Here is a 12,604-nt window from a genome sequence, read left to right as displayed (position 1 = left end):
TGCAAAAAGGTGGGAATTTTAGGATATGGGACCTGGATATACCGACTAAACCAGAGATTGTACAGAGTTTCAGGGAGAGCATAAGGGAACAATTGACAGGAATGGGGGAAAGAAATACAGTAGAAGACTGGGTAGCTTTGAGGGATGAAGTAGCGAAGGTAGCAGAGGATCAAGTAGGTAAAAAGACGAACGTTAGTAGAAATCCTTGGGTGACAGAAGAAATACTGAATTTAATTGATGAAAGGAGAAAATATAAAAATGCAGTAAATGAAGCAGGCAAAAAGGAATACAAACGTCTCAAAAATGAGATCGACAGGAAGTGCAAAATGGCTAGGCAGGGATGGCTAGAGGACAAATGTAAGGATGTGGAGGCTTATCTCACTAGGGTTAAGATAGATACAGTCTACAGGAAAATTAAAGAGACCTTCAGAGAAAAGAGAACCACTTGTATGAATATAAAAGCTCAGATGGAAACCCATTTCTAAGCAAAGAAGGGAAAGCAGAAAGGTGGAAGGAGTATATAGAGGGTTTATACAAGGGCGATGTACTTGAGGACAATATTATGCAAATGGAAGAGGATGTAGATGAAGATGAAATGGGAGATATAATACTGCGTGAAGAGTTTGAGAGAGCACCGAAAGACCTGAGTCAAAACAAGGACCCAGGAGTAAACAACATTCCATTAGAACTACTGACAGCCTTGGGAGAGCCAGTCCTGACGAAACTCTACCATCTGGTGAGCAAGATGTATGAAACAGGCGAAATACCCTCAGACTTCAAGAAGAATATAATAATTCCAATCCCAAAGAAAGCAGGTGTTGACAGATGTGAAAATTACCGTATTATCAGTTTAATAAGTCACAGCTGCAAAATACTAACGCGGATTCTTTACAGACGAATGGAAAAACTAGTAGACGCCGACCTCGGGGAAGATCAGTTTGGATTCCGTCGAAATGTTGAGACCCGTGAGGCAATACTGACCCTACGACTTATCTTAGAAGCTATATTATGAAAGGGGAAACCTACGTTTCTAGCATTTGTAGACTTAGATAAAGCTTTTGACAATGTTGACTGGAATATTCTCTTTCAAATTCTGAAGGTGGCAGGGGTAAAATACAGGGAGCGAAAAGCTATTTACAATTTGTACAGATACCAGATGGCTGTTATAAGAGTCGAGGGACATGAAAGGGAAGCAGTGGTTGGGAAGGGAGTGAGACAGGGTTGTAGTCTCTCCCCGATGTTATTCAATCTGTATATTGAGCAAGCAGTGAAGGACACAAAAGAAAAATTCGGAGTAGGTATTAAAGACCATGGAGAAGAAATAAAAACTTTGAGGTTCGTCGATGACATTGTAATTCTGTCAGAGACAGCAAAGGACTTGGAAGAGCAGTTGAATGGAATGGATACTGTCTTGAAAGGAGGGTGTAAGATGAACATCAACAAAAGTAAAACGAGGATAATGGAATGTAGTCGAATTAAGTCGGGTGATGCTAAGGGAATTAGATTAGGAATTGTGACACTTAAAGTAGTAAAGGAATTTTGCTATTTGGGGAGCAAAATAACTGATGATGGTCGGAGTAGAGAGGATATAAAAAGTAGACTGGCAATGGCAAGGAAAGCGTTTCTGAAGAAGAGAAATTTGTTATAGATTTAAGTGTCAGGAAATAATTTCTGAAATTATTTGTATGGAGTGTAGCCATGCATGGAAGTGAAACATGGACGATAAATAGTTTGGACAAGAAGAGAATAGAAGCATTTGAAATATGGTGCTACAGAAGAATGCTGAATATTAGATGGGTAGAACGCATAACTAATGAGGAAGTATTGAATATGATTGGGGAGAAGAGAAGTTTATGGCACAAATTGACTAGAAGAAGGGATCGGTTGGTAGGACATATGTTGAGGCATCAAGGGATCACCAATTTGGTATTGGAGGGCAGCGTGGAGGGTAAGAATCGTAGAGGGAAACCAAGAGATGAATACACTAAGCAGATTCAGAAGGATGTAGGTTGCAGTAGGTACTGGGAGATGAAGCTTGCACAGGATACAGTAGCATGGCGAGCTGCATCAAACCAGTCTTAGGACTGAAGACTACAACAATATATATATATAGCAATAGTGAGCAATTTCATTCAACTAAGACTGCCTTAGAGGAGCCATGACGTCTTTTAAATTAGGTAGATTCAGTACAAAATGTATATGACAGATAATTGTTATATTTGCTTACTGAACACACATTAGACGATAAGACTGGAAATTTTGTGATGTTTCTCTGGTATTGTGCAAGTGTGTCGATGTTTCTCGAAAAATTGTCGCTCTGCTCAAAAATCAATTTGCTGAACTTCATTATCGAGTACAATTTTTATTTCGTATACAGTTACATGAAATCATTGTTGAAGAGGTTACTCCCCAAAAATCTTTGAATTTCCGTAAGTAAACCTTGGTGCAGTGAAAGATGGGAGGTGGGGTCTTAACAGGAAGGATGTCTTACTGTCTAAGGCGGCAGAGACAACAATACGTAATGTAACAAAATAGTTTGCCTAATGCCAGTATTTTCATTATTAAATGTGATATATCCAGTAGTGGAAACGACAGCTAAGCCTTTGAAAAGGAAATTTTGAAGAATGTACCATCGTCTTTTGAAATTAGCATTATAGGAAACGTGTTTCCTATAATGCTAATTTCAAAAGACTATGGTACATTCTTCAAAATTTCCTTTTAATTGTATTTCGATATAGGACTCTGAGAGTGACACTCGTCGAAAGGTAGTATGTCAACGATGCCCTCTGATCGGAAACCGATAGCTTCTGATTATTATTGTGCGGATGTGCCTAATAACTCTATTGAGTACAGATACGAGCGGGAATTATTTTCACATTTTAGTAATACGTTATCATGCTCCCTGAGACCCTGCAAATTTTTTAAGTTTAACGTGTGATGGAGGTATTAACCATGTAGCACGTTTTACGAGTTACTAGCAGTCTATTAACAGATTACTGTGGAAATTTACGTAGTATGTTATCTTTGATAGAAAGTCATGGAGAGTCGTATGAGTAACTTCAGGTGTGCACCAGGGAAGAGTGTTTAGAACCGGGTTGTTCATTAATGAACTGGCAGACAATATTATTAGTATCCTCAGACGTTTCGCAGTCGATACACATATCTATAAAGAAATTACAGAGTTATTCAGTAAGATCTCGATAAGATTTAAAAGTGGTGCAAAGACTGGCAACTTGTTTGAAACGTAAAATTATGAACTTCACAAAACGAAAAAGAAAAACCAAACGTAGTATTCTATGATTAAAATATAAATGGTTGACAGAATCAGTCAACTCATACAAATATCTGGCTCTATGAATTTGCGGGGAAATGGAATGGAATGATCTGATAGGGTCAGTCGTACCTAAGACAGGTGCCATACTTCGGTTCACTGGCAGGATACTGGAAAAATATAGTCAGCGTTCACTACCTTTCTCTTGTATGTGCCAAGAAGCATTACACTAGAAGAAACGGAAGAGAACGCGGGATAAGTTCGAGTCATTGGTAAAATATAAGGAAATGCGGTCTACAAAGGAGATTGTTTACAAATCATTCGTGCGTAAATTCCTAAACCAGTGTTCAAGTGTGTGAGACTCGTACCAAATATGATTCTAGAAGGGTATATTGTACACAGAGATTGGCGGCACGAATGGTCACAGAGGTTTGTTTGATCCTTGGAAGAGTGGCAGAGAGACGCTGAAGAAACTGTATGGGCAGTCTCCCAAAGACAGGGGTAAACAATCCCGAGAAAGCCTGCTTACAAAGTTTCAAGAATCGGCTTTAAATGATGACTCTAGGAATACACTACAGCCCAATACGTATCGGTACAAGTTTAAATTAAATTAATTACAGCGCACACAGAGACAGTTAAACAGTTGTTCATCCCAAGCTCCTTACGTGAACGGAACGTGAAAAACCCCTAATAACGGATACAATGGGCTGTACTCTTTGCCACGCACTTCATAGTGGTTTGCAGAATTTTGATGTTGATGTAGTTAACTAGCATAGTCCGAGAATTCTGCGTTACTGCTTTTAGGGGATGATAATTGGCAAACAAGATTCAACAACCATACATTGCGCACCAAGAGAAATGATGAATATTCAGCGATATGACTGGAAAATTATTTGAAGCAAAAAGGGCTAGGAAACATGGACCTTCAATGCATACTTTAAAAACTGTGAGCACTTCATCTTCGGTAGCTTGAAACAAATCTCTTCTACAGAAACCTCTTTGCTTTCCCTATTCTGACTGGTAGTATGGACTCAAACAAGAAAAAATTGTCCAGTAGACATGAGTTCTAAATTGCATACCTTAAGAGCTACGAATACTTGCTCTTCGTCGATACTGTGAATACATCTCTCCTATTGAACAAGCGTCCATAGGTCTTAAGGTATGCATTTTAGAGGCCATGTTTGCTAGACTCTTTTGCTTCGAACGATCCTTCTGTTGTATCCCTGAATACAGACTATTCCTCATGGAACACCCTGTTTAATTAGAGCCATGATGGAAAACTTATATAGTAAAGAAGATTATTTTACGTAGCAAGCACACTGCATTCATGGAGTAAGGAAGGTGATGTAGGAAAAGAAGAACTTGGGTGTCTGAACTTCTACGACAGTGTGAAATGCATGAACGTAGTGAACTTAATGCCGTATTGGAGCGTCTGCTTTCCTAAGCAGTATTCCCAAACTTTGTACATATGCCAGTTGACGTTTTTCACTGCCTTATTATTACAACTGAGGAGTAATTTTAAAACAGGACACTATTCGCTGACGACCAAGGCAACCCTATGGTAATTAGCAATTGCAAAAAATTTAGTTTTAGTCTTTGTTTCGCAATTCAATAGCTGCTACTTAAAGTGTATCTCAGTTTCTGATGTTTGCAGTGACATATGCCAGGCACGTCAAGGATTTTATTCAAGCACGTATAAGGAAGATAACGTCAATAAAATAAGATTAATGAAGCATGAAATGTACATACGACTTGTTACAGAGGTTACTTGATTAAGAATGCCACAGGTTATTGGAGGGCAGATTGCTTGATCCCGAATAAATCGTTTTTACTTATCATCAAAAATAACAGTAATACATCAGTCATGTGGCTCCAGGTACGATGAACGTAAGAAACAAGTACGATGACGTCTTTCGTATATTTTTAATTGTAATCAGCGTAACAGAAATTTGCACGTGTTGTTTTCAATTAAATTCATTATGCATTTCCTTTTTAATAGAAAGTAATACAAATCTTGTGCTTATTCACTCCATTCTCGGACGTCTAATAAATTTATCGTCTTTCTCTTGTCTCCTTTTGGAAGACGTAAAACACTAATCTTCCTTCTTTCCTTCCCTGAGAGGTTTGCCAATTCTCTGCCAGTCATATATTCTCTTGAGACCACTTCATGGCTAACGCAACTCGTCTCAATAACAAATAAATAATGCACGAGACGAAAGGTTGCTGTACGGCCGAAGTGGAGAGGACGCGAACTTAAATTGATGGATCACTAAAAGACCAGACATTCAGCGGACCGCGATCGAACACTGGCGAGTTCGTACCGAAAACGACCAAATGCAGTTCGTTCGCGCTCGCCTACCGATTGTATCACAGAGATTTCTCGTTCGCATGTGTTCGCTTGATGTAAATCAGATTTTAACGACCTGCACAAGTGACAGGAACTGGAATAAATCCAAAAAAGTAATATCAGCTGAAGTATCCTCTCTCAAGTGTGGTTTGAAGAGGCCACATGTAGATGTACATATAGTCATAATTCGCGACACCCGCAGTTTTGATGCTAAAGCGTAGGAGGATTGTAAGAAAAGTAATGAGGCTGACAATACTGTGAGCGATCTGGCAACACTGTTTTTCTGCTTGTGTAGACCAGTGTGTTCATCCCTTCCGGATGCTCAGTCCGAGTTTCAGCTCCGTACAAAGCCCACGTGACTTTTCAGACGGCCACTTTTCGCTGGCACATATCATTTTTTCAATGATGAGTCTTGCTCAGGGACACGTTGAACTTCAAAATTGGACGAAAACGTCGAACGCCTGGAGGGTCTTGTGTGAGCAGATGGACGTTTAATAATAAAGACGATGGGTAACCTGATAAACGCTGTCACTGTACATCAAATACCGACCATAGTTTTGTATATGTGAAAGGTTTGTGCCAAAATTGTGCAGAAAAGTCTCACGACTGAGAAGAAGGGCTATCCAAGAAACGTGTGCGTAGATCTTCTTGAAAGAATTGGCAATGACCAAGAATGTATCAGTCGTGTGATTACAGGTGACGTGTCTGGGATACTTTAGTGCATCCTGAGATAAAATGGCTAAGTGAGAAGTGGCACACTGAGACCTCCTCTACAGAAAAAAATTCGAATAAGCAAATCAAATCTCAAAACAATGCTGATCTGCTTTATTCAAAAATGGTTCAAATGGCTCTGAGCACAATGGGACTTAACATATGAGGTCATCGGTCCCCTAGAACTTAGAACTACTTAAACCTAACTAACCTAAGGACATCACATACATCCATGACCGAGGCAGGATTTGAACCTGCGACCGTAGGAGTCGCGCGGTTCCGGACTGAAGCGCCTAGAACCGCCCGGCCACCGCGACCGACGATCTGCTTTATTGACATTAGGGATATCGTTCATACAGAATTTGTTCTTCCAGGACAAACTGTCAACCAAGTGTTTTACAAATATGTCCTTGTAAGGTACAAGGAAAGAGTGAAGCTAGTGAGGCCAGATATTGCGAACAAGTGAATGCTGCATCATGACAACGCCCCATGTCACACTACAGCTTCCATGACGGAATTTTTGACCTCAACAAGCATTCGTGCTCTTCCACAGTCTCTCGTATCCACCTGTTCTGAGTCCTTGGGACTTTTTTCTTTTCTCGAAAGTGAAGAAATGTCTCAAAAAGCATCATTTTGGGACTGTGGACATTGAAAAGAATGTGACCGACGTGTTAAAGGCTCTACGAATTGAAGCGTTTCAGCGCTGCTGCCATGACTGGGAACGACTCCACCGGTGTATAGTTGCCGAAGGGAGATACGTTGAAGGGGAAAATATTGTTGTTTGAAAAAATAGAAACTTTGGTTTCTTTTATCACACACCTCGTAAGCCGGCCGGTGTGGCCGAGGGGTTCTAGGCGCTTCAGTCTAGAACCGCGCGACCGCTACGGTCGCAGGTTCGAATCCTGCCTCGGGCTTGGATGTGTGTGATGTCCTTAGGTTAGTTAGGTTTAAGTATTTCTAAGTTCTAGGGGACTGATGACCTCAGATGTTGAGTCCCGTAGTGCTCAGAGCCATTTTTGAACACACCTCGTAAACAAAAAGACCACTCTTGACGGGCGAGCCGGAATAATATGCATAGGCGCTTCAGTAATCAGCTGCCATCTAGAAAAAAATATAGCTAGTGCAAACATGGCTTCACTTTGTAAGACAAAACATTTTCATTTCAAAACAGATCAGTTAATTGAATTTCCTCATTATGAGAATATTGAAGGGTCATCTGCTTTAATTGACAAAAACCGTTCAAAAGCCAAGATCGCACAAGATATTCTTTTTTATTCAAGATAATATTCTTAGCTGTCGTCTTCAGGTCTTACAAACTTTTTTGTTACAAAACATGTTCATTTTACGCTGAATCTCGTGCACAAGCTGTCAAGTGGATAAAACTCAGCACATTATAAACATTAGTCAGGGTAAAATATTTATTAACATACATGGTGCTGTATAGTTTTAAATATTCTGGCGATGACATACGTTTATAATGTGCTGAGTTTTATGCGCTTGATATGAGGTTCAGTGTAAAATGAACGTGTTTTACTACAAGAAAGATGTTCAATACCTGAAGATGAGAGCTAAGACTGTCGAAACTGTCTTGAATTAAAAAGTATTTCGTGCGATCTTGGCTTTTCAACGGTTTTCAACAGATCGATTACTCAGTAAACATGCTGGCACTCACCGCGTACAGGAGCGCTAGCACGGCCGGTGGGCCGCTTCTGGTGGCCATGGCTGCGGTGTGCGGACTGCAGGGCGATGGCCCGCGCGCCGCGCTTATAACGGGAGGACCCCCTCCTGCCCGTGGGCCCCGGGAGCAGCCGGTGTCTCTGCGACTGGCCTCTCACATCTGCATACCACCGGGGAGACGACTCCGTTGGCTCCGGGCAGACGAGATCATCCTCGTGTGCGCAGCTTGGCGCCTAAACAGTGCAAAGCGTCGTGAAATCAAGTAGCAACTGACTCTCACTATGTTGCTCGGAATTAACTTAAACTTGATAATCCAGAGTGATTGCTTCCAATAGTAGCGAAAAGAATTAAATTAAACTTACTGAACTCTTAACTCTTCGAGGGGCAGGTAAACGACATAAAAATTTACGCCAGGATGGCATGAAAACTAATTTACATATTTCACATTTGATCCACTTTTAACACTTTAGTTTTATAATTGTGATACGTTTTCTACAGTAATTTTGTAAAAATTCTCCCTAACAAGAACAAAATATTTGCATTAAATGAGGTCATCGCAGCTAACCATCACTCCATTACAGTACAGAAGTCCGACAGCTGATGGTTCAACTTTCTTTCAAATTTGAAACAGTTCTTACCTGCTCTCAGACAGAAAGGTACTTTCCATACTAAACACAACCTGTCGCGGTGACCGAGCGGTTCTAGGCGCTACAGTCTGGAACCACGCGACCGCTACGGTGGCAGGTTCGAATCGTGCCACGGGGATGGATGTGTGTGATGTACTTAGGTTAGTTAAGTTTAAGTAGTTCTAAGTTCTAGGGGATTTATGACCTCAGAAGTTAAGTCTCATAGTGCTCAGAGCCAATTGAACCATACTAAACACATCCACACCAGCACCGGGATTTTTCTTGAACTGTAAATTGCACGTCCTCTAGATGGTGAGTGAATAGGCTTATGTTTACTGCTTTGGCGGTGAATACTTTCGTCCCTGTAAGGCTTGGGTGCTTTGATTTGAGATGGCTTTCTTTTTTTGTACACAGAGGATGAAGCAAGAGCTACTGAAACTATTTTTGTGTCGACAAAGTTTTTTTACAAAAAAGTGGTTCAAATGCCTCTGAGCACTATGGGACTCAACTGCTGTGGTCATCAGTCCCCTAGAACTTAGAACTACTTAAACCTAACTAACCTAAGGACTTCACACACATCCATGCCCGAGGCAGGATCGGTTCCAGACTGAAGCGCATAGAACCGCTCGGCCACTCCGGCCGGCCTTGTTTTACATCTTTTTGTCGTTTGGAATCTGTATGTATCGTCTGCAATCTACAATCAAGTGCCAACAATGACTGCTCATCGATTGGTAAAGCGGCAGTTCGTCTGTAAGGACAGTTTCAGACAGCCAGCGAATAATAGCGAGAAATTACGGTTTGTTATTTAGCGCTGAAACTGACATTTTTCTATCTTGTGTCTGCTCGTCGAGGTTACCTTTAACTGTCGTGAAGAAAGCGATCGTGAATTTAGCTCTGCTGCTGATTATTGACTGCCGTTCTCTCTGATACACTGCACATCACGAGGTTGTGATTAGGTTAGGACACGAGTTGAAATTCAGAGCTAAAAAACGCGTCGTTTTCCGCAGTACAGTTGTTGGCTACTTATCTGTCGATAGACCATCTCGCAATTCCATCATACCTCGTTCATTTTTACTACTGTGAAACATCTCTTCTACCGAAGAAGTGCCCACATCTCTTAAGGTACGCATTTTAGAGCCCAAGTTTGGACTTTTTTCCTTGTTTTGGTCCCTATATGGAAACCAAACAGCTAACAGTAGAAGAGATTTGTTTCACAGTATTTGGAAGAGGATGAAGTTCTCGTAGCTGTGAAAGTCCGAATTTTCGAGTCTATATTTACTAGACTTTTTTTACTTGGAATGTTCGTTCCTGTCATGTCTCAAAATACTGACCACTCCTCCTGGGGCACCCTGCATCGTACCAGTGTTGAATAATAAGTACGCAAGCACGCAGGAAAGCACTCAGTTCCTCGAAATATACTGAGGCCCCATCCCACCCATTCCACACAATTCACGTACGATTGTAAACAAACCAAACATTTGTACGCCAATCGTCAAATTCGGGTACTGCGCGGTCAATCAGAACAAAGCACACTTTACGATAGGTTCGCATGCACGTCGTACACTATCAGATCAAAAGTATCCGGACACCCCCAAAAAGATACGTTTTTCATATTATGTGCATTGTGTTGCCACCCACTGCTAGGTATGCTATATCAGCGACCTCAGTAATCATTAGACATCGTAAGAGAGCAGAATGGGGCGCTCTACGGAACTCACGGACTTCGAATGTGGTCAGGTAATTGAGTATCACTTGTGTCATACGTCTGTACGCGAGATTTCCACACTCCTAAACATCCCTAGATCTACTGTTTCCGATGTGATACCGGTGTGAAAACGTGAAGGGACGCGTATAGCACAAAAGCGTGCATGCCGACATCGCCTGTTCACTGACAGACACCGCCGACAGTTGAAGAGGGTCGTAATGTGTAATAGGCAGACATCTATCCAGACCACCACACAGGACTTCCAAACTGCATCAGTATCTACTGCAAGTACTATAACGGTTAGGCGGGAGGTGAGAAAATTTGAATTTCATGGTCGAGGAACTGCTCATAAGCCACACATCACGCCAGTAAATGCCAAACGACGCCTCGCTTTGTGTAAGGAGCGTAAACATTGGACGATTGAACAGTGAAAAAACAAAACGTTGTGAGGAGTGACAAATCACGGTACACAATGTGGCGATCCGATGGCAGAGTGTAGGTATGACGAATGCCCGGTGACGTCATCTGACAGCGTGCATAGTGCCAACAGTAAAATTCGGATGCGGTGGTGTTATGGTGTGGTCGTGTTTTTCATGGAGGGGGCTTCCACCGCTTGTTGTTTTGCGTGGCACTATCACAGCACAGGCCGACACTGATGTTTCAAGCATCTTCTTGCTTCCCAATGTTGAAGAGCAATTCGGGGATGGGGATTGCAACTTTCAACACGATCGAGAACCTGTTCATAATACACGGCCTGTGGCGGAATGGCTTCACGACAATAACATCCCTGTAATGGATTGGCCTGCACAGAGTCCTGACCTGAATCCTATAGTACACCTTTGGGATGTTTTGGAACGCCGACTTCGTGCCAGGCCTCACCGGCCGACATCGATACCTCTCCTCAGTGCAGCACTCCGTGAAGACTGGGCTGCCATTCCCCAAGAAACATTCCGGCACCTGACTGAACGCATGCCTGCGAGACTGAAAGCAGTCGTCAAGGCTAAGAGTGGCCAACACCGTGTTTAATTCCAGCATTCCGATGGAAATGGTTCAAATGGCACTAAGCCCTATGGGACATAAAATCTAAGTTTATCAGTCCCCTAGACTTAGAACTACTTAAACCTAACTAAGGACATCACACACATCCATGCCCGAGGCAGGATTCGAACCTGCGACCGTAGCAGCAGAGATGCTCCGGACTGAAGCGCCTAGAACCCCTCGGCCACAGCGGCCCGCATTGCCGATGGAGGCTGCCACGATTTTGTAAATCATTTTCAGCCAGGTGTCTGCATACTTTTGATCACATAGTGTATAACAGTGGGTTGCAAATTACTTAATATCACAAACGTTATCTGTTACATGAGAAATCAGAATCTACGAAACGTGGGTAATGCACCAAAAGAATGGGAGTAGGTGTGATTGTTATTTTACTAATTAGTAGAAAAGTTGTAGGGAAGGATATGGATCAAGCACTATACTTATATGTTCATACTATTGCAATTTGCAATTTGCAATTTTGTGGTCGATAGAATATTACGACTGGAACAACATTTTATTTTAAAGAGAAGACAGGTACAATATTGCTTTCGAAACTGAGACCCTTTACAAAAATCTTCTCTCTGGCTGCGTCTAACCTCGTTCCGGGATTCCGAGATAGTGTGGTGACTAAGACGTGTAATGCAGGTATTTGACGCTTTTAGGTTGAAAATAATGTATCGTGGTGCATAATGTATCTGCTGCAGGTAACAATAAGACTGTTGTACTGTTGCCGCTGTCGTCGTGAGCTATGTATCGTTGGACTGTTGTTCCAGAATGTGCGTTATTTGAAATACGTGGCACTGAGGCACTTGCGGAGTATGTACTACGTGGCACCTGCTAAACAGTTTCAGTTTGGTGACTGACTGACAGAATTTCAGGGCTTATTCACACTAAAGCATAGTCTTCGCAATGTGGAAACTTGATATCGTGCACACACTTTGTTTCAATGCCGACTCATCGACATGCGTCCGTTGCAAACGTGAAAACTATCATAGTTCAACCACGCTTAAAATCAGTACGCACAGTCCACAGTTTAATCAATCTTAACAGCTGTTGATGCAGCATTTCATACGGTTGATTTAAATGTTTTTCCTTTTCTTTGAACTCGATATCCAGGACACCAGCCAAGGTGTCAGGTCAGCAATCGGTGTCCCCTGCTCTCTGCCGTACTACTCGATTGTTTTGCTTCGATAGACGAAAACAAACTCTCTTATAGCAAAGAAACATAC

At 41.8% G+C, this 12,604-nt stretch overlaps 1 protein-coding gene across 2 annotated transcripts in view; it reads right to left on the bottom strand.

The window, feature by feature from the left end:
* Positions 1 to 8,239, bottom strand: part of LOC126283252 (hornerin-like) — a 76,054-nt gene extending 67,815 nt beyond the window's left edge. Inside the window, exon 1 of one of the 2 annotated variants that reach the window (XM_049982257.1) lies at positions 8,002 to 8,239. In XM_049982257.1, the coding sequence (XP_049838214.1) occupies positions 8,002 to 8,049 (48 nt within the window). In that variant the 5' untranslated portion in view covers positions 8,050 to 8,239. The remainder of the gene's footprint in view (positions 1 to 8,001) is intronic. The other variant, XM_049982258.1, reaches the window with a different exon arrangement.
* Between the last annotated feature and the right edge of the window lie 4,365 nt (positions 8,240 to 12,604).

This window comes from Schistocerca gregaria, chromosome 1 (assembly GCF_023897955.1).
Source record: "Schistocerca gregaria isolate iqSchGreg1 chromosome 1, iqSchGreg1.2, whole genome shotgun sequence".
Classification (NCBI taxonomy): Eukaryota; Metazoa; Arthropoda; class Insecta; order Orthoptera; family Acrididae; genus Schistocerca; species Schistocerca gregaria.
Note: the sequence above shows the minus strand (reverse complement) of the source record. Positions and strands in the feature narration are given on the sequence as shown.